The 20,825-nt window shown below is 41.8% G+C and overlaps 1 protein-coding gene across 1 annotated transcript in view; it reads left to right on the top strand.

Moving 5' to 3' along the window:
* Positions 1-2,167: 2,167 nt before the first annotated feature.
* Positions 2,168-20,825, top strand: part of LOC103178848 (otoancorin) — a 32,417-nt gene continuing 13,759 nt past the window's right edge. The window contains 23 exon segments of the mRNA XM_042341167.1: positions 2,168-2,197; positions 2,698-2,779; positions 4,585-4,629; positions 5,767-5,892; positions 6,946-6,973; positions 7,402-7,480; positions 8,227-8,352; positions 8,898-8,952; positions 8,955-9,129; positions 9,766-9,869; positions 9,982-10,088; positions 10,844-10,983; positions 11,744-11,867; positions 12,196-12,411; positions 13,677-13,844; positions 14,415-14,555; positions 15,208-15,263; positions 15,481-15,598; positions 15,741-15,814; positions 16,742-16,874; positions 17,157-17,347; positions 18,740-18,833; positions 19,617-19,734. Of these exon segments, the coding sequence (XP_042197101.1) occupies positions 2,168-2,197; positions 2,698-2,779; positions 4,585-4,629; positions 5,767-5,892; positions 6,946-6,973; positions 7,402-7,480; positions 8,227-8,352; positions 8,898-8,952; positions 8,955-9,129; positions 9,766-9,869; positions 9,982-10,088; positions 10,844-10,983; positions 11,744-11,867; positions 12,196-12,411; positions 13,677-13,844; positions 14,415-14,555; positions 15,208-15,263; positions 15,481-15,598; positions 15,741-15,814; positions 16,742-16,874; positions 17,157-17,347; positions 18,740-18,833; positions 19,617-19,734 (2,530 nt within the window).

The following is a 20,825-nucleotide window of genomic DNA, read 5'->3' as shown; positions in this document are numbered from 1 at the left end:
ACGAATTATTTTTCATCTCACTCTTCAATCAAGTAATGAAAAGGTTCTGAAATTTAAGGGCCTTTTGGGTTTTAAAAGTACTTTGTGAATTCACTTCTGATTTGATGGATGTCACGGAAAAGTGCTGTCTTTTAACGGGTGACTGTGTGGACCGCAGGACTTTTCTGGCCAGGATCCCTCTAGGTGTTGAGGCCACATCTACACCTCCCAAGTTTGCCTCGGGTTGCCGTGGGCCTGACTCACGGAGTCAGTTCAACCCCAGATTGGTGAGAGGTTTAATGGACACGCAAGCATTCAAATCCATGCAGTTTCCAGTCAGCTGCTCTACCCACTGACCTACCTTACTCTGCTGTATTTGCCAACCACCCTGTTTTTATTGTGGGAAATTGTGTAACTCCTCATTGGGATGTGAAGCTGATTTAATTATGTTTATTTCACCCCCCCCTTCACATCTCCCTGCATCAACAGGATGGGCACAGAGCCAGATGTCAGTCGTTCTCTGTGGTTTGTGCTTCTTTTCCTGTGAAAAGACATGGTGGGGTGGTGGAAACAAATGGAAAATAATTAAACAAGACTGAGATCCAACCCGGTTGAAAGTCGCTGCCCTTGCAGTACAACGAGAATCATGACTTAGATGCAGACTAAACATTGTATCGTGAGCCAGAGAACGTGTAGTTAATCGAAAAACTCGCCCGATAATTGGGTCATTATAAGGTTCGAAACTTCACCTATTCTTAGCCTGTGAGATCCATTTGTCTTAAAATTTACGATTGCATAACATGGTGGAAGGTCGATTTTGGAAGCTTTTGGAAATTTTTTTCAAGAACTACAGAAAATTGGCTTCCAAATTCTGAGACTCGTGTCTATCAGACAAATGTGAGACTTTCCACAATTCTGGGCAATCTTACGTTTAAAGGCAAAATAGTCTACAGGCTTGAGACTGGGTGGAGTTTCAGGGTTATAATGTTCCTCCACTATTGGTGCTGCTTTACTTTTTGAAGAGCTTTTAAAACCCTGTTTTGCTGTAAAATAACTCTGTGGAGTTTTAATGGAGACTTTGAACTACGGTTGGCTTAGTTGGGCTAAAATAAAATCATGGTGGTCTTCAGAAAGGCTGGATGTTCCAATTCAGCGTTTCAGCCATTCCATTTATTACATCTCTTGTAAGTTCAAGTCAATTGTTTTACATTTCAACTTGAAACTTTTAATCTTGCACACGTTCGATAGATAGGTAAGCACACGGGGAAGACAAATTTGCAGGGCTATGGGGAGAGAGCGGGGGTGTGGGACTAATCTGGACAGCTCTTTCAAGGAGCAGGCACAGACACGATGGGCCGAAGGGTCTCCTTCTGTGCTGTATAATTCTATGAGTCTATGTTGCAGTCATGGAAGAACTTGTACAACTGTGGTCACATCACCTACCGTGCTCGCTGACTTAACGGCAAATAATATGTAGGTTGCGTTTTGTTTCTCCACGTGCAACCCTAGAACTGTCTTTTCTTGGTTATTCCGTCAAGCACGTGCCTCAAAGAAATCGCGTTTCACAATAAAATGAACTGAAATTTGAAGTTGTTTCGTAACTCAGCTCGGAATGTGTCATTTCGCCCACAAATATACGGTCAATTCACTTTACAACATATTCTGTGAAGCGTTTTGAGACGTTGATAAGACGTGAAAAGCGCTATATCTAATGCAAGGATTATTATTATTATTATTGGTGGTTCATTCTCCTCCTCCCTCCCTCCCTCCCCGAGATAGCTCAGTGGGAAAATATAGCAGTTGGCATGACACTGACACTGAACCACACAGTTACTAGAACACAAAGTTGGAACTCCTGGGCTGTGCGGAGGTGGGAGAGGTGCCATGATTGGCGCATCCGGGCTGGGAAGAGGGAAAATCACGAGCTGGTGACAGCGTGCTGGAAAATGCACGTGTACGCGTGTGTGTGTGTGCGCTCCTGGATGTATATATGTATGCATAAATACATGTAAGAGCGCGCACACACGCCAGGTAAGCACTCAATGCTTTAGCATGAGCAACTTCTCCTTAATCCAAAGTGAGCTGTATAATAAAGGGTGATTGTTTCAATGCAGCAAGTGCTCAGTTTCCCCAGAAATCCCGACATGCCTATAAATGTACTTGAAGACTACCTCATAAACATCCGAAAATGTTCCGGCCAATAGTTTTCATGAAGACTGTGAGTGTTGAAGTGCTGCTGCTTTTTTTGTAGGGTTGATTTATAATATGGAAGTGGTATAGCACATCATGTAAGGTTTGTGTGAATGATTCAGATTTTTCTGCCTACATGTGGCAGGAGTTACAATTATTCCTGAAATTCCACGGAGTCTCAGCGAGTAAGACCGCAATGTCTTAAAATTTGAGAGGGCAGAATTTGTTTCATTTGGGGGATTCTCTGCCAAAAAGGAAGTTAGCTCCGCCACTAAACCATTGCAGGCAGAATGATTTGACTTGGAGCTATGGTTTGGGTGATGCAGTTGAAAGCAGCATTCCTGGGCTAGGGAGAGAGAAATCCGAACACAAGATTTGTATATTTTTATTAACCGTTAAAGATCAATATAATAAATTACTATTCCAACACTCGTCTCTTAGTTCTTTGATCTGCTTTTCTCCAGATGTGCGTACTTCTCAGATTTGATTGCTTTATTGTTTGCTTTATGTTGTAATTGCGAAACCCAGATGAAGGCTCAAGGTTCAAGGCATTGGAGACCACTCAGGTTGGAAAGAATTAGGAGAGAAGAACAACGAGTCAAGGTGGCAAGTTAGTATTCTGGAACAACAATAATTTATAATAATTATTGGTATAGCGCCTTTCATGTCAACATGTCTTTACAAGATATTATCATAAATTATAGTGACTGTATGTTTTGTCCTTGAACACAGCAGCCAATTTGTGCACAGCAATATCCCACAAGCAGCCATGAAGTGAATGACCAATTCTAATTGGGGGATTGTTGGCCAGGATACTGGGATAAACTCCGTCTCTTCAAATAGTACCGTGGGATATTTAATGTCCACCAAAGTAGGCAGGTGGGGCCTTGGTTTAATATCTCATCTGAAGGATAGTACAGTATCTCCAACAATGCAGCACCACCCCCACCAGCACTGCATTTAAAGTGACATCTCGATATGAGTTCCAACTCCCAACGTAGGGTTTGAACCCACAACCTTGTCCAGTGCTTGAGAAATTTGGAAGTGGACGGATGAGATCAAGTGTACTGAACGATCTTCATCGAACCCTTTCAGCAGCAGTCACACAGGTGATACCATACTTTGCATTGAACCCTTTGAATGCTGACAAGCGAAAGGAGGTTCCTCTCTCCCTTTGTAGCAACCAGTTTTCTACAAATTCAGCTCACAAACGCTTTATGCTGAAATATACTGATTAGAGAGCTCGATTCCCAGGCGAGGCAAAACCTAAGGCAAGTTTCCTTACAACACACACCTCTGTTTAGCTAGCAGTAAGTAGGAACCCAGTCGATTGGCGAATCGTTTTATGGGGGTAATAAGCCCATTAAAAAAATGTACTCAATTCACAACTGTTTTGGGACACTGCTGTGCGCAATTGGCTGCTGCGTTTCACCCACGAAATACACAGTCAATTCACTTTACGGTTTATTCTGTGAAGTGCTTTGAGACGTCTTGAAGATGTAATTAAACGTTATATCAAATGCAAGGATTATTATTATTATAGTAACTTTATGGAGTTCTGAAGAGGTTGAGCACATGTTCCATGACTCAGGGGCATTTAGGCAGCTTGAAGCAATTGAGATCAAATCGTTTAACACACAGACCAGAGATGAAACATTGAACCTTCAAACTCAAGATTAAAACTTTTGCTCATTTGAAGAAGGTACATCTATTTTCCCCTGTGGTTTGAATGGGTTTTGTAATGAGCTACACACACAGTGCTTAGTGGGCTCTCTCGCTACTGTTAGTTATCAAACAACGGTGGTTTGCGGATGGCAGAAACAGAAAGAAAAAAAAGCCAGGTTACAAGTCAACTTGCTTTTATCCTGTTTCCAAATAATCGGAAGAAGTAAAATAACTAAATGACCCTGGATTGCCATAAACGGTTTAAGAAAGGAGTCACTCCTACAGTTTAATCACGCAGGTAAACTGCTCAGGCGAGAAATTCACTTGAAATCGACACCTTGACCTACATGGGAGGAAAGGAGGGTGTGTCTGCAAAGAAGTAAGACACATGCAATTCCCTTTAAAGTTGCCAGAGATTTTGCTATCCTCTGAAAGCCTCCTGTCTTCTTTTTTTTCCCCAATGGACATTATTCCATTGTTTGAGGGGATGAGGAAACAGCTGTAATCAGATATTTTGTTAACGTCACTGACTAGGGATTGAAGTGTAAAGTAAGTGTCCTGCTTTTCACAAGTTCCCTGAAGAAAACATTTTCCTCGGGAGTTAAGCAAAGCACCTCACTCACTGTCTGGAAAGGGATCTCACCAGGGTCTTCAATCAGGTATTTTCTCTTCCACGTAACCATCGGCTAACGATATTTTGCTGCAAGTTTGTTAACTGCACACTGTTCTAAATTTGGATAACGTTTGTAGGTTTATTGAGATCTTGGATCAGGTTGGACAGCAAAGCGATTGCAGGTGAGTTCTGAATACAGCTTAAAGTGGTCCTGTAGCTTTGATGCCTGGCTGAGAACTTGATTCAATCCATGTAGATAGAATAATTTATTTATTATTTCTCCTGCACCGTCACTACACTTTTCAGTCGTTCCTGTGAAGTGCTTTGAGACGTCCTTGTATTTGATGTATACAATGGTGGTTATGTCTGAACGTTTCAAAGTAATTTCTTGTAAAGTGCGTGTTTGCAGACACCGGTGAAAGCCAATTTCTGCATAGCAATATTCCCAAAAATAGCCACAAGGTTGATCTGAAATTGAACGTTTCTGATCTCCTAAGTCTTGTGTTAGTCAAGAGAGCACATTACCTCTGTCCTTTGCATTGACATTTGCATCAACTATTCACTGGATGCAAAGTAAGACACAAATTGTGCCTTGATGCAGATGAGAGCCCTCTGATTGTCTGGGTAAACCTGACACATTCTGTATGGCATAAATTTGGGCATCTCAAATCCCGACACTTTATGGTGAATCCTGTAAAGTGCTTTGAGAAGTGAAAGGGGCTTTATCAAATGCAAGGATTTTTATTATCATTCACTCCACGATGGATTGTGCCAAATAGTGTCTCCGCGTGTCTAAAGTCATCACACTTGACAGCAATCATCTTAGAAGCAGTTTGTGACTTGTCAATGTTATAGATATAATATCAAACATAAGGATTATGATAATCAAAGTTTACAAAAAGCATGAATTAATTTGCCGATTGTGACCTATGGAAATAGGTCATAGGGATATGATCGTATTCTGTACTTGGTGACTTTGATCTGCTTCTTGGGATAGATATTCCTCCTGCATCTAGCCGTTAACTATTTTCTTAGCATTTAGCATTCAGAATGACAGTCCTTAATTGCCACATTTCACCCACAAAATACCCAATATCGTATATCCTGTGAAACCTTTGAGAGGCCTTGATGATGTGATAAGGATCTATATAAAAAATGAATATTATTATTAAATCCAGTTTTAATATTAAAGTCAGTTGTGAACGAAAAAAATTGCCAAGGCTTGGTCACCGAAAATGCTAGAAAATAGTATGTCATAGATTAACTCGGGTAAGATCTCTGGCCTCCGGTAACTAACCTTTTGTGTTCTCTTTTAATAGACAGCTTTAACTTAATTCTGGACACTCTGCGGCTCAGTGGAACCATGTTGTCAAAGTGTGGGATGTGCCTGATCTTGCTGAATGTTGGCTGCATTACACTCACACTGAATGAAGACCCTGGTGAAAGTAAGAGGAGTATGTCTTCGATTGCACCATAGAACACAGTCAATTACAGAGCAGCTCCGATTCAGGAAAGATTTATTTCAATAGCAAGTTTAATGAAAGAATAGATTTGTGTTGAAAGGAACATTTTTGTTTTTTGCTTCGCCTGCAAAATATCCAGTTAATTCACTTTACAGTATATTCTGTGAAGCACTTTGAGACGTCTCAACGACGTGATAAGGCATTATATCAAATGAAAGGAATATTTTTATTATTATTGTAACAGTAGAGAGGGACTGGAGAACTACTAGTTGCACACTCCGGCAAGAGCCAGTGCCTTCAGGGCAGGAGAGAGGTGATATAATTGTACGAAGAGAAGATTTTATAAAACTAATTATTTCCAAAGAGTCATCTAAAGAAATTAAAACAAGTTTGAAAAAATTATAATCAAATGTACTCAATATTGGCTCTGTTTTCTTTCCAGGATTGCCTCTGCCTTTGAAAAGAATGCTGGTCAGTGATAGCATTTGTTTGAATCCCTTTTATCCCCAGTAAAGAAATCTTAATTTTATTTGATTGTAGTCCTGTGGTGTCTTGGTTAGGCGTGGTAAAATCTTAGGCAGGTTTCTTTACTCCGCATGCCTCTATTTACCTAGCAGCAAGTAGGAACCTGTTAGTCGATTGGCAGATTGCTTTTCCAGTGGTAATAATCCCTTCAAAAAATAATAATAATTTGGTGACTCAACCCATGACTGTTTATGGGAAACTGCTGTGCACAGTTGGCTGCTGTGCTTCACCCACAAAATACAATCAATTCGCTTTGCAGTACATCCTGTGAAGCGCTTTGAGACGTCTCGACTACATGATGAAGCATTGTATCAAATGGAAGGATTATTATATTATTATCATCAGTCATTTTAATACACAGCAGCTAAATCCTGTCTCTCTTTCAGGATGCGTTGCTGGAGAGAAGATATATTGAAGGTAAGGTTGAAACAGTTAGATTATATGGAACACGCTCAGACAGAAATGTTGATGTCTTTGCATTGATTTATTCTCGAATATCTTGCTTTTCAGGTACTGTGGAGGTGATTGGGAATCTCAGGTAACTTTTGTTTGTTCCAACAGGCGTTTCACTACTATTATAGTACCACACCATGCCAACCCTTCCCTCCTGCTCCCTCACTCTCTCTTATTCTTTCTCTTAAAACTCTCTGCCTTTCGCTCTCCCTAAATCTAGACTATTACAAAAATATAAAGACTTGCTTTGCGCCTCTAGCAAACCAAAACCCTGTGGTGTGCATCTGGGGGTTTGTCTGCGTGGCTCGAGATTAGTAGGGACATGATTTATCTGGTTAGAGCAACTAAATTGGATCTCTAATGACCTCTCATGCAACAGGATTATTTGCTGGAGTCTCGCAGTCTTGCATCCACTTCCCGATGCGAATAAATGGACATGCGGATAATCGACATTCTACTGTCTAAACAGTATGTTTAAAATATTGTACTGATGATGTGCTGTCTCTTTTACAGGCAAGGTTTAATCTTTCAGAATCATAAGAACATTATACAATATGTGCAAGATAAGGGGTCCAGCTTGTCAAAGATACAGGTTCGTACAATAAAGCCAATGAAATATTAAATGATATAATATTGAAGTACAAGTATATGGTAGTAATTGGTGCTTGTGCATGTATTTGTCTAATCTGACATAGTTAGAAGCAGACTGAATACTCTGTATTGCAGAGTGCTGTGAAGTTGCATGTTACCAACTCTGACTGCAGGGACCTCACTTGGTCAATTTCATTCTGGTTATTTAATAGTGGAGTGACACAGCGTAGTGGTTAGCTCGCTCGACTGGCAAGCAAGAGGACCCTGGTTCGATTCCCGGGCAGGATGAAACCTTAGGCAAGTTTTCTTACTCGACACACATGCCTCTGTTTACTTAGCAGTAAGTTGGAACCCGGTTGTTAGTCATTTGGCAGATTGCATTCCGGGGGTGATAATCCCTTCAAAGAATATATTAAAAATAATAATTTGGTCACTCAATCCTCGATTGTTCTGGGACACTGCTGTGCGCAATTGGCTGTCGTGTTTCGCCCGCAAAATATACAGTCAATTCACTTTACAGTGTATTCTGCAAAGCACTTTGAGACGTCTCAATGACGTGATAAGGCGTTACATCAAATGCAAGGATTATTATTGTTATAAAAACAAAGAACAATAGTGTCACCACTGAACAGTACATGATTCTCACAAAAACAATCACTACAATGAACAGTAATTCCCGTAAAGCGCTTTGAGGTGTTTTGTCATGCTTTTCTCCTAGTATTAGTTTTTATTCATTCTTTCCCACAGGGTTCACTGATGGATTATTACGTCGAAATCATCCTGAATCCCAGGCAGCTGGCAGCTGACCTGAAACAGATGGAGACTCCGATGTTCTTACTTGCCATGAAATATCTCCTCAGCAACTTCAAAGAGGTGACAGGGATCTGATTAATAATAATCCTTGCATTTGACATCGCACCTTATCACATCATTGAGATGCTTAAAGCTCTTCACAGAATACATTGTAAAGCGATTTACTGTGTATTTTGTGGACAAAATGCGACAGCTAATTGCAGACAGCAGTGTCCCACAAACAATCATGCATTGAGTGACCCAATTTTTTTTGGAGAGATTATTACCCCCCAGAAAGCGATCCATCAATCGACTAACAACTTCATGGCTGTTTATGGGACATTACTGTCTGCAAACTGGCTGTCGCATTCACTTACAAATACAGATTGCACCAGCTAAAAAAGTATTAGAAGCAGCTGTTGGAAAAAAAAGTAAAAATAGATAGATAAATAAATGCAATTTTACTGCAAGGCTTTGGGGAAAGAGTGGGGGAGTGGGTCTAATTGGATTACTCTTTCAAATAGCCGGCACAGGAACGATGGGCTGAATGGCTCATTCTTTGCTATAAGATTCTATGATTCCAATAAATGGTCCACTAAAGCAATGTTGTCCCTTGTTTTACACAGCAATTTTTCCTTAGGATTGACTTTGGGTACATAAAAAGCCAAATCCTGCAGAGTCCAGAGGGAACCGTTCACTGTTTGATGCAACATGGAGCCAGTGTGTGTCAGCCCTGAGCACTCCTGATTGTGCGGAGCTTCTGATAGAGATGCTGAAGCTGTCGTCGGGTCTCTATCTTCGATCGGACATGGTCACAAGTATACCCAAAGATCTGGAAGATGAAACCTTTAAGACTTTGTAAGAACAAACTCAAGATTTCTTTTCTAGCTATTGTATTTTACTTACCTTCCTTTTAGACTCTTTCCTCTGGTAGAGCAACCCAAACCCAAAGGGGCACAAATCTTCACATTACATCTAGTACAATTGTACTCGAAATCAAAAAATATTTCTTCACAAGAGGTTTTACAAGGTGATGATGTGACACACACTGCCCCAGCAGGCCGTGATGATGGATCAACAAATTAGGATGTTTACAAGGAACATAGTACTTTGTAAAGTAAGGGTAATAAAGACAAAAGGTGGGGAATAAGGATTAAAAAATCTGTCATGTTCTTATATACTGGGGAAAAAGACTCATTGTACGAAATGACCTCCTCCTATTCCCATTTCCCCTTACACAATCAGTCAAATATTTCTATAGTTACTTGGAGGAGCAAACTAAACACCAACACTCAAATGGGTTAAATAACCTCCTACTGTATCATATACATTTCTATAGTTCTCTGAAAGGAGTGAGATCACAAAGGGAAACAGCTGTTAGTTATTATTAGTGATCAGTAAGATTGAATGAAACATTTGAATCATTGTCCNTTTTTTAATCCTATTTTTTAATCCTGTTTTATTTACTTATGAAAAGTCACTTACTTTTTCCAGAGCTTTGGTGTTTAAGGAGCTCTATGATCAAATGTCAGCTCGTACACGGAGAGCAGTGTATGAATGGATGAGGCAAGTTCTGCAGAAATCTCACAAAGCCAAGGGTAGGTAATGCAACACAGAGCAACTTTGCCACTGCGCTGAAGCACTGTGATATTTCACTTTCAATGCTGTATTTCACAGTTTGCGCTCTTTGCCGCTTTGTAATTGCCACAGAGACGGGTGGAGCAGACTCTTGGATCACTGCAGAAAGCCTGTGGGTTTTGGGGAGGTACATTGTTCATCTCCCTCTGGAGGAGATCAAAAAAATCAGTCCGCATGAGGTGAGTTCGGGCATGTAATGTGTACCTCACTATTAAAATAAAATAATAATTTTGTCCCTCAATCCACAACTGTTTGTGGGACACTGCTGTGCGCAATTGGTTGCCACGATTTGCAAACAAAATATACAACAATAACTTTCATTTATATAGCCCCCACTGCCTGTACTCTTTGGCTGAGCCTTGTGCCTCGGTCTGCACTCTATGTCTGTGTTCATCTTTGTCTGTATTCTGTGCTCCCGTGTTAGGAAGAGAGAACTGGAAAGGACACTGAAGGCCATCCAGCCCAAAGTTAGTAACAGTAACAATACCCATATATTATAATGTCTCAAACTGCTTCACACAATTAATTATTGTGAAATATAAGGACAGTCAGTAATGTAGGATAACACAGCAACTAATCTAAACCAGTGACATCCCACATCCAGCAGTGAGATGAATTGTTGTTTGTGGGGTTAGGATAAGAGAGGAATATTGGAATAGCTCCAGGAGAACTCCCTGCTCCTCTTTGATATAGCAGCATGAGATCTTTAATGTCGACCTGAGCCACAAAACAGACGGGTGCTGGGCTTAATGACTTAGCCCCTGACAATGCATTTGATATCACCAGATGTCTAACATGTCCGTAGATCATTAAAAGCCATGTGTACAATCTGCCCTGTCTCCACATGGTCTCCCCATCAGAGGGAGAAGAGGAAAATTGGACTGTAAATGATCGGGATTCATTTCCCGTTGACTTGGGTTTTATTTTTAAACAGATACGACTGTTTATCAACTACGACAACGCGACTAAGCAGATGGACTCTGTGTATGACATCACACTGGCAACGGCCAAAGCTTTCCAGGAGAGGATCAATGCGTCTGGGTTTGACTTGACAAACACCTCGACAGTGTACAGGTAAGTAGCAGCATTCAAGCTGGTAAGCTTACCCACCTCCCCACCCCCAACCCAATTAGCACCCAGGCCCACTCATCTGCCTCATACCTCCTGCTCCATCATGCTTCCCATCACAGCGTGAAGAACGATGTGAATAGAGCCAGAGTGGGAGGTATCATATAGTTGTGTAGCTAGCAATGGAAATTTCATCACTGCCTGTCCACCATAAGTTGGTGCCCACCCAAATTTCTATTCCTAGTTATACCACTGCCACACACATACACACTGCCATCATACCATTATTTAAAGTATTTCTTTTAGAGAGGATGCTATGAACTGGTTGTCCAATAAGAATCCTGTTCTTGATGTTTGTGTAGGGCTTGGTGAGGAACGCATAGGAATAGGAGGATGACATTTAGCCAATCCATGGTTTATTAGATCATGGCAGATTTTCCAATTATATTTTTCTGCCTTCTCTCCACATCCCTAATACTCTTGCTTCACAAGTATCTGTTGACCGAGTGGAGCTTGGCTGTGAAAATCCTTGGTTGAATAACAGTCCACACCTTTACCTGCGATCAATGGATAACTACATGGGATGGAACACAGTACCATGGGGATGGAACATGGCCACATGGGTAGTAACAGTCTTACAGGATACCATACAGTTATATATATATCCAGGAAGATTGTAAGTAAATGGTTCAGGGAAAGAACCTTTTAGGATTGATTATGAAAGTGTGTGAATGTTATGCTCATTTTCTGGCACTCTTCACTCCAGGCTGGGCCTCCTGGTGTGTTTCTACCACAATGTGCAGGAGCTGGATGCTGTCCATGCTCAGAATCTGCTCCATCAGATGATAAAGTGCAGTCGACTTCGGACGTTTCAAGCTGATGTTAAACAGGTACCTGAGGAGCGGACGTGATTGTGATTCCAGAGAATCTACAGGGGGCCCGAAGAGCGTGTAGGGGCCTGCAAATGTACTGGGTTCCTGGGAAGTGTAAAGAGTCCTGAGGAGTATAATCCAGAACAAAGGGACATAATCTTAAAATTAGAGCTAGGCCATTTAGGAGTAAAATCAGTAAGCACTTCGCCATACAAAGGGTAATAGAAATCCAGAACTCTCTCCACAAAATGCTGTGGATGCTTGATCAGTTCAAGACTGAGGTGGATAGATTTTTGTTAGGTAAGAGTATGGTGCTTAGATGAAGACTTGTTTGCTTTACTTTTAGCTGAAATCCCAGCTGCTTGGAGTAGCCTTGAGGAACCAGACTCTGAACAACATGCTAGTCACCCTGTCGGATGCTATTGCTGGACTCACCTCTAATCAGCTCGAGTCACTGTCATCACAGGCTGTACGGAATGCCATCTCCATCTTAGGGGCAGTTACTGAATGGACACAAAGCCAGATGATAATCCTGGTCAATAAATTTCTTGGGAACAACAAGGTAAGATGGTAACACTTTGAACATATTCTACTAAGCTTTCTCCAAGGGCCGCCTTGATACATGTACTACACAGAACAGAAAGTCGCAGGTTCAAGACCCTACTGAGCTGAATTAGCTGATCACAGCTGAGACAATACGGCCACAATTGGTCTCAGTGCAATTGGTTAGAGAAGGGAAAATTATACAGGGTTCCACTCCTGAACGCTATTCAGAAGTTTGTTGGAAGGAATGTGGACATCAGGTGAGGAAACAATTAGGCTCAGGGTAAGAAGCCCCACAGATGAATAGCCTACTCACACTCAAACCATGAGAGAGAGGTACCAGAAGGTACACTTGGAAGAAAATGAGAATCTTGGGAGAAGGGGGGGGAAAAATTGGCAGCTCTTGCACTAACTATACTCAAAAACTTAATGGTAAACTAACGATTCAGAGTCTTCAGAGGTCAGCAATCAAACACACAAGGATAACTGAGGCGCAGTGCTTTATATGAAATATTTTATAAGAATTTCATACTATTGCTTCCGCCTATACACTAGAATGTGGCACATGGACCTGTTTAGGATGCTGTAAATGTGCGCATGTAATTATTTTGGGGGGATGCTGCAGAATTTTATACAACAATAATATAATCTGGCATTTTGATATAGAGCTTTTCGAGTCTTCTAGACATCTCAAAGCGCTTCACAGAATATACTGTAAAGTGAATTGACTGTATGTTTTGTGGGTGAAACGCGGCAGCCAATTGTGCACAGCAGTGTCCCACAAACCACAAACAGTGATGGATTGAAGTGACCAATTCATTACTGTTTTTTTCTTGTGGGATTATTATCAAGTGTGTGAAGTAAGGAACTTGCTAGGAATCGAACCCAGGTCTCTCACTTGTGAGGCGAGTGCTCTAACCACTGATCTACAGGCTTCCACAACTTGCATTTATGCAGCGCCCTTCAGATAGTGACTCGGAGCTCTTACATTCTGTACTCATTTTAGTTATGGAAATGGATATTTTCAGGATCCTAGAGTCAGAGTAACACTTTCTATCTCCTTTAATAATGAGCCTCTAACACCGACCGTTGCAAACATTTTAATCAATGGCCAAGTAGTGCACATTGATGAATCCTGTAATAAGGCTGAAATTAAATATTCACTGGTGTGAGTGATCAGATCCCAATATCTTTAACCCTGATCCTAGAGGAGTGCCCTAATGCACCAGCACCATCATGAACAAGCTCAGTGGTTCAACTGATGATCCTGTTTGCTCTCCACAGCACCTGTCACTTTATAACATCAGCCAGTTGAGTACATTGGTACCCGGAGTTGGCTCCGATCTATTTTACAATATGAGCGCTGGTAACCTGTCCCAAGCTGTAAAAGGGATGCTATCTGAGCAAGCCTCACAACTTACACCAACTCAGCGACTGGCGATAATCACTAAGGTAACACATCTTCCTATGCAATCAAACTGAGCAGGATAGGATGAAACTGAGTTTGAAGATAATAATGATAATAATTAATAATAATCCTTGCACTTGATATTGTGCTTTATCAACTCATTGAGATGTCTCAAAGCGCTTCATAGAATATTGTAAGTGGATTATTGTGTATTTTGTGGGCTAAACACGGAAGCCAATTGCACACAGCAGTGTTACACAAACCGTCATGGATTGAGTGACTAAATTATAATTTGGGGGTTTGAGAGATTATTATCCCCGGAAAAGTGATCCGCCAATCGACTAACAACTGGGTTCCTACTTACTGCTAGGTAAACAGAGGCGTGTGGAGTGAGGAAACTTGCCTAAGTTTTCACCCCACAATACCTTAGGCAAGTTTCCTTCGGCAAGTATTGACCAAAGACACAGTGGCTGAAAGCTCAACCATTGATAGTGGCCAATGAGTGATAGACTGGCTTATTACAGACATTATCTTTGAGGTGACACTTTGTACACAACTCATTGTAGTTGTTGCTGTTACTTGTTTCTGATCCTTTTATTCCGTGTTATTTTCAGATTCTTGAAGGCAAAGATGTCTCCTCTGTATTGGACCTCTTTCCAGGGTCCTTCTTAAAAGAGGTGCCTCTTATCAACCTGCTTAAAATAAAGACCTTCAACATTTCCTCTCTTCACAATAAGGAGCTGAGGAGAAGTCAGGTCAGTTCAATATTCCCATCCATTCTTGGCAGCTTTTTCTGTATGACAAACTTGGTGAAACCATTGCCTAAAGTGAAAGAGGCTTGCAGGGTAGGGAGTTGCCTGCTTTGATCTCTGGTTACTGCTGAGTCAGGAGGTGTGACAGTAATAACAACTAATCCTTGGGCAAGGGAGGGATAAAAAGAGCAAGCCATGAGGAGAGCTTGACAAGCTCGGGCTCTTCAGCCTTTCAAAGACATGGCTTTACAGAGGATAAAAAAAACGAGTGAGATGCCATAAGTGAAGCGAGAACAACATTTTTATGTGACGGTAGCAGGACAAGAAAGCAGAAGTTTAAGATTGTGAAGGGCAAGTTCAAGGTGGGTACCAGGAAGTATTTCTTTACACAAAGGGTAATCAGCAGTTGGAACGGATTACCAAGAGGAGTGGTTGAAGCCAGGTGACTGAAGTAATTTAAGAAGCAGCTCAATGCTGTAATGAGAAGAAGGTAGGGTTGGAATTTGGGAAGAATGTTTCAAACAGACTCAAGGTTCATCCATCTCTTGTGATCCAAAGAACATGAAACTGTAATATTTGCTGCTGTGATGTTGCTGTCATTCCTCCTGAATTAATACTCACTTTACAACTGAAAATTCTTCCTCATCATCTGTAGGCTTTGTACCTGTTTAATCTTCTAGCTGCCCAGAAGCCTATACCTAAAATCATAAGGTAAGAAGTGCTATTTCTTCATATGTCAGTCATGTATATTTTTCATTTGATAAATAACTAGAAACCTCAATGACTTGGTGTTTCCTGCGAGTCTCTGCGAGTGCTCACGCTCACTTACAAGCTGAAATGTTTGACTTGGACCCTCTCTCTGCCTGCTCTATGTGCACCATTCACCTCATGCACTGTTCGATTCGCTCACCTTTTCCTCTTCCTTCAGTGTGGGGGAGCTAATAAAAGGCCTAACGTGTGAACACATCGAGTCCCTGAACAATATTACCTTTCTCCAAACTACTGACATATTTCAAAGGAAGTTCCATCTCCTGTCGCCCCACCAGGTGCTGTACTCGTGTTAATAAATATCTTGTTTCAATCTATTCTCAGTCTGTTATAATGCCTGGATTTGAAGAAAAAAAAACTGTTGCCCCCCTAACTCAGCACAGATCAAGGATTCAATAGGATGTCTTGTTAATGTTGCAGATACACTGCCTGGCTCAGAAATACCATGACGTTACTCCACTGAAGGTGCCAGCTCTCTTCCTACATGCGCTTCCGTAAGTCATTAAGTATCTGTAACTGTCAGCCAGTTGGTGAGCCTTTGTTGGCCAGTGGACATTAAAATCTGTGACTGATTTAACAGCTAATGTTACTTTTCTGTCAGACTATCACCGATTGGTAGTAATCCTGCCTTTGGGTCAGAAGGTTACAATTTCAATCCCCAGATCTTTCAATCAGAGATTGGAATGAGACTGGCACCTTGGATGATCTTAGAGAGACCCTTCAAGGAATGCTACCCATCATGAGTCAACGTTCTCAGAAGAGGGAGGAGGCTGGGGAACAAAAGAGCCTGTTAACCTTTTAAGTGGTTGATTTACTCCCACACAGACTACTGTGAGCATCAGGGAATCATGAATGATTTCCTGTTTCTATGGTCCTCTGTGGTACAAAGCACTTTGGGGCACCACCCCGCATACAGGACCCTATATAAATCTGAGTTGTTGCTGTTGTCATCCACATTATGAGTGTTCAGCATGTTGCCTCTTCAAGCCAGCTCTCTCTCTGATCTGGATAAGCAACAGGTCCATTGATGCATGTCCTATAATCCTCCAAATAAATTGGTGGCTCACCGCATGTCTGTTTGTAGGGGCATTGCTGTGCTAAATAGCTACCTGTTCGCCTACAAATACGCCTACAAATACACCTGACAAATGTTTCCTGTGAAGTGTTTGAACACATTTAGTTGTTCCAGGCATTCTATCAAGTCCAAGTATTATTATGTTATTGCAGTTTAAATCACTCCGTTGAAGTAATTTCTAAATCATTTTGATATAATGCCCATAACATCATGCATTTGTTATAGTGCCTATAACATCAAAATGTGTTCAAACACTTCACGGGTAATTGTTTGTCAGATGAATTTGTAGGCAGACAGACAGCAATTTGGTGCACAAAATAATAATTAATATTCTGATTCTCTCCAGCGCTGTTTATCTAGATAAAGCGCCGCCCTCCATATGCAGCCCTTTGTTAATCACCCAGGGGAAGATTGATCTCGAAATGATCCCGAACTCAGTGAAGAGCACAACTATCGTGGAAAAAGTGTTACAGTGTCTGGTAAGAGACTGCAGCGTGTGCAGAAATAAAAAAAAATGATTTCAACACCAGGTTCCTCAAAGTAAAAAGAAAAGAAGTATATGAGTAAACCAGAACAGCATTAGCAAAGATTTGTTTAATAACAGTAAGAAATGTTCTTCTTTCCTACGAGAAACCTAGTTATGGGACCGAAGGCTAACAGAGCAGGATTATAATAACGCATTGATTTCAGTACTGTGAGGACGCAGGAAATTCTTAATTATCAATGTGTTAACTGTAAATTGTAAATGGTGTTTATTTCAGAACTACACAGTACGGGATGAGTATGACGTGGACTTACTTGGGAGGTTAATCTGCGACTTGCCTCCGGGGTTTATAAAGACTAACGTCTCCCGCAGCGCACTGGCTGAGATGTTCAGTCACTTCAGATCCTGCAGGGCTCTCAGCACCAACCAGAGAAGGGAAATTAATAATCAGCTTGAATTATTTTATGGGTAAGGAACCGAGAGATGAAATATTACTGGACCTTTTCTGGCTCTTAAGCGTTTTTCTCTCTCTTCTGCTTTTTTATTACTTACTGGCTGTACCGACCCGTCACTGCAAAGCTTGCAACCAAAGGATCCGAGATGGAATGTAGATTTGTGTAGTTATGGCTGAGGTTCGGGAAAGCTTCGTTCTTGAGCTCTGCAATGACCTGTACAATGGTCCCACAACCTTCAGGGATCTCAATTTGATCCTCTGTGGGATCCTCTGGAATTATATACATAAAGGGAGGGGCTAAACTCCAGAGGGGAGGAGCTAAACCCCAGCGGTGAGACCCAAACTCGAGCCCCAAGCTTCACCCTCCACGGGCTAGTGACTGCTAGGCCACGGCGTGGAGGAAGCCGGAAACCCCACGGCCTCACCCAGCCAACCGTTACCTGCCACCGGCCCCAACTCCGACACGGCACTGCCCAGCCCGGGAACGGCATCGCCGCTCGAGAGACAACTTCCATCTCACCACTGCCATCTTGTTCCCGCCACTTGGCTTCGTCCGAGTGCATGCGTACCTACGGGTTCCGCGACTCACGAAGCCACAGAGCTATTTTACACCTTAAGCAAAACTGTCATACGTGTGTGATGAGCTTGTTTCGGGCATTGCTCATCAACAATAGGAGATCCCCCAACAAATATGGCCATGACACTCCCAGGTGCAAGACCTTTCCGATGAGGTATAAATCATGCCTCTATGTCAATCGGTTATTGAGTTCTTAGCAGATACACGGACATTACGTCTTCATTGGTATAGATGTGTCTGCTGTGAAATTCAGAGCTACTTTGTGAGGATCGAATATATCATTTTTTGTGAGACAGGGATTGGAGAGGCCTATTGACTGCAATTATCCAGACCAATCATTATTATTTTTCTCATTGTTTTTGCCTTTATTTTTTGCCCTCCTCTGCCTTCGTTCGAATGAGATGAGGTCCCATCTGCCTGTTCGGGTGGATGTTTAAAATCCCATGGCACTACACAAAAAGAGAAGGGAGTTTCCAACTCTGGCCTGGCCAATAAGCCCCCAAATAAATTTGGACACTCAATTTTGTTTGTGGGACACTGCTGTGTGCAACTGGCTACCGCGTTTCGCCCACAAATATACAGTCAATTCACTTTACACTGTATTCTGTGAAGCGCTTTGAGACTTCTAGAAGACGTGAAAAGCACTATATCAAATGCAAGGATTATTATTGTCACCTCTGCTGGAGAATGTTTCCATAGGGACTGGATGCCCTTTGGTTCCTCACTCAAAACGTTATTGATGATGTGTGTGTGGTTTGACAGTGAGTGTCTCCCAGAGTATTCCTGCAAAATGTGTGGTACCTTATGCGTAGTCTGTGTTCTTCTTCAGAGCTCCCACTGAGTGGCAGCCTGAATTAATACAGGATCTTGGACCATTAGTTACGCTTCTGGCGAAGGATGACTTGATGATAATTACTCAAAAGGTACCGAAACTTATTCTATTTGAATTCTAAAGTGTCATGTCTCATTATTAGCAATATCCTCTCGTGGACCCGGATTCCCGGCTGGTTTTTTTTGGCACGCCCCAAACTGAACTTCAGGAATAGCCAGGATTAGGGAAAAACTACACATTTCAAACATGCATCAGGGTGGCTCCTCATTACACTTCATAGAAAATCATAAAAGTGATTCAAATGAGGAGACTTTTGACCCATTTTATCTCCTCCTTCCAAAATACCTACCCTACCTTCTCCCATTACTGCATCATTTAAAGCAAATGTGTCCAGTGTTCTGCTCTTAGCCACTGCTCCCTCTGTATACAACAACTTGCATTTATATAGTACCCTTCACGTGGGGTAGAGTCCCAGGCCGCTGTATAAGGAAATACTTCCTGGAGTCTGTTTTAAAATAGTTTTTTCACACTTCTTGTCCTACTGCCTTGACGTATGTATTGCTCTGGTTTTACTTAATCCCGTTTAGTATCTTTTATACTTCTGGGAGGCCTTCCCTGGATTTTTTTTCATTTTGAATCTGAAGAGCCCTAGCTTAGCCAGTCGTTTTTTTCATAACTCTTACTTCTTGCACTGTTTGCACGTAACATAATTCATAACTAGTGCAATGCATTGAAATGGTGTAAAGCCTAAATAATTGATTTAACAAGAAGAGATTCCTGTAAAACAAAAAATACGATTGGGTGGGTCAGGAACATTTGACTCTTACTTTTATAAAAAAATTGATTTGAGTTTTTCTTCCCCCGCTCTCTCTAGTTTCCAGATCTGCTTTTCCAGCTGGCATCAGGTGAGGAGTGGACCCAAGTTCCCCGTGAGTTTCTTGCTGTGGTGTTTGATGCTGTCCAGTCAACCAACAAGGAACTTGCCTGTCCAGGTATGGATGAGTTTCCCATTCTGAAATCGTGGCCACTCTCACTGCAGCTATTCCAATCAACGTGTTCAATTTCAACAAAGAATGGTCAGATAGGCTCAGACTGGATGGAATTTCAGACCTCTGGAGTTTTCGCTTGATTGCTTGCCTCTGCAAAATGTTTGGTTTAGAGCTCGTGTGAGTGAGGTGATCCACAATAGATTGGGTATGCATGCCGTGTGGAGGGAGCAACCTTGATGGACTGAGTGGCTTTGCCTCATTGCGCACCTTCTTACGTAAATTAACCACAACAGCAATAACACGCATGTGTGCAACATCAAAGGTGTTAACTAACACAATCAAAGTGTTGCTTTGCTGGAATCCATCTCACGCAACCCGTATTCTGTAAAAGGGGACGAATTCTTCTAATCTTCTGGGGGTTTGTTAACATCAAACTCTCTGCAATCTACATGAAAGTCGAATAGGCTGCCTATGGCTGCATCATCCGTGCCTCGCAGTGGTTTAAAGGGTAATAAGGGTTCCAGTAAGTTGAGCTCAGAATGATTCGTTTGAGACAAAGGGTGGTGAACGGGATCAGTTTCAAGCGAATGGTAAAAGATACCAGCTGAGGATGTTGTCCATTTGATTCTCAGCTGCAGGGCCAGGCTGCCGTAGATCACAGCCCAGGTAAAGCTATGTGTTACAAAGAAAACATTTACATACCCTGACCTTTGAGTTGAAGATACAACTATGCAAATCTGCACCACTCCCTTGAAGCAGTCACTGGCCATCCCACTGAGCTGTTACACAGCTTGAAGGCAATGATGTGACAGTGACTTTGTTTGATAAATTAACACAGAGTTATTGTATAATTGTTCTCTGCCTCCACTCTAAGGCACGGTGAGCAAACAAAGAGGGGACAGCAGTAAAGGCCTGTTACTAGGTTAGAGAATGGAAAATCTGCCAAGGTTCCTCCTCCTGCTCACTATTCAGCTCACATTTCCTGGAAGATACGAGTGTTGGTTAGAACAGTAACAGGCTAACCTACATTGCCCCCACCCCACCCTACCTCCCCCCCACACAGCCCACCATGGTTGAATAACGTACAGACATTT

This window comes from Callorhinchus milii, unplaced genomic scaffold, assembly GCF_018977255.1.
Source record: "Callorhinchus milii isolate IMCB2004 unplaced genomic scaffold, IMCB_Cmil_1.0 Scaffold16, whole genome shotgun sequence".
Taxonomy (NCBI): domain Eukaryota; kingdom Metazoa; phylum Chordata; class Chondrichthyes; order Chimaeriformes; family Callorhinchidae; genus Callorhinchus; species Callorhinchus milii.
Note: the sequence above shows the minus strand (reverse complement) of the source record. Positions and strands in the feature narration are given on the sequence as shown.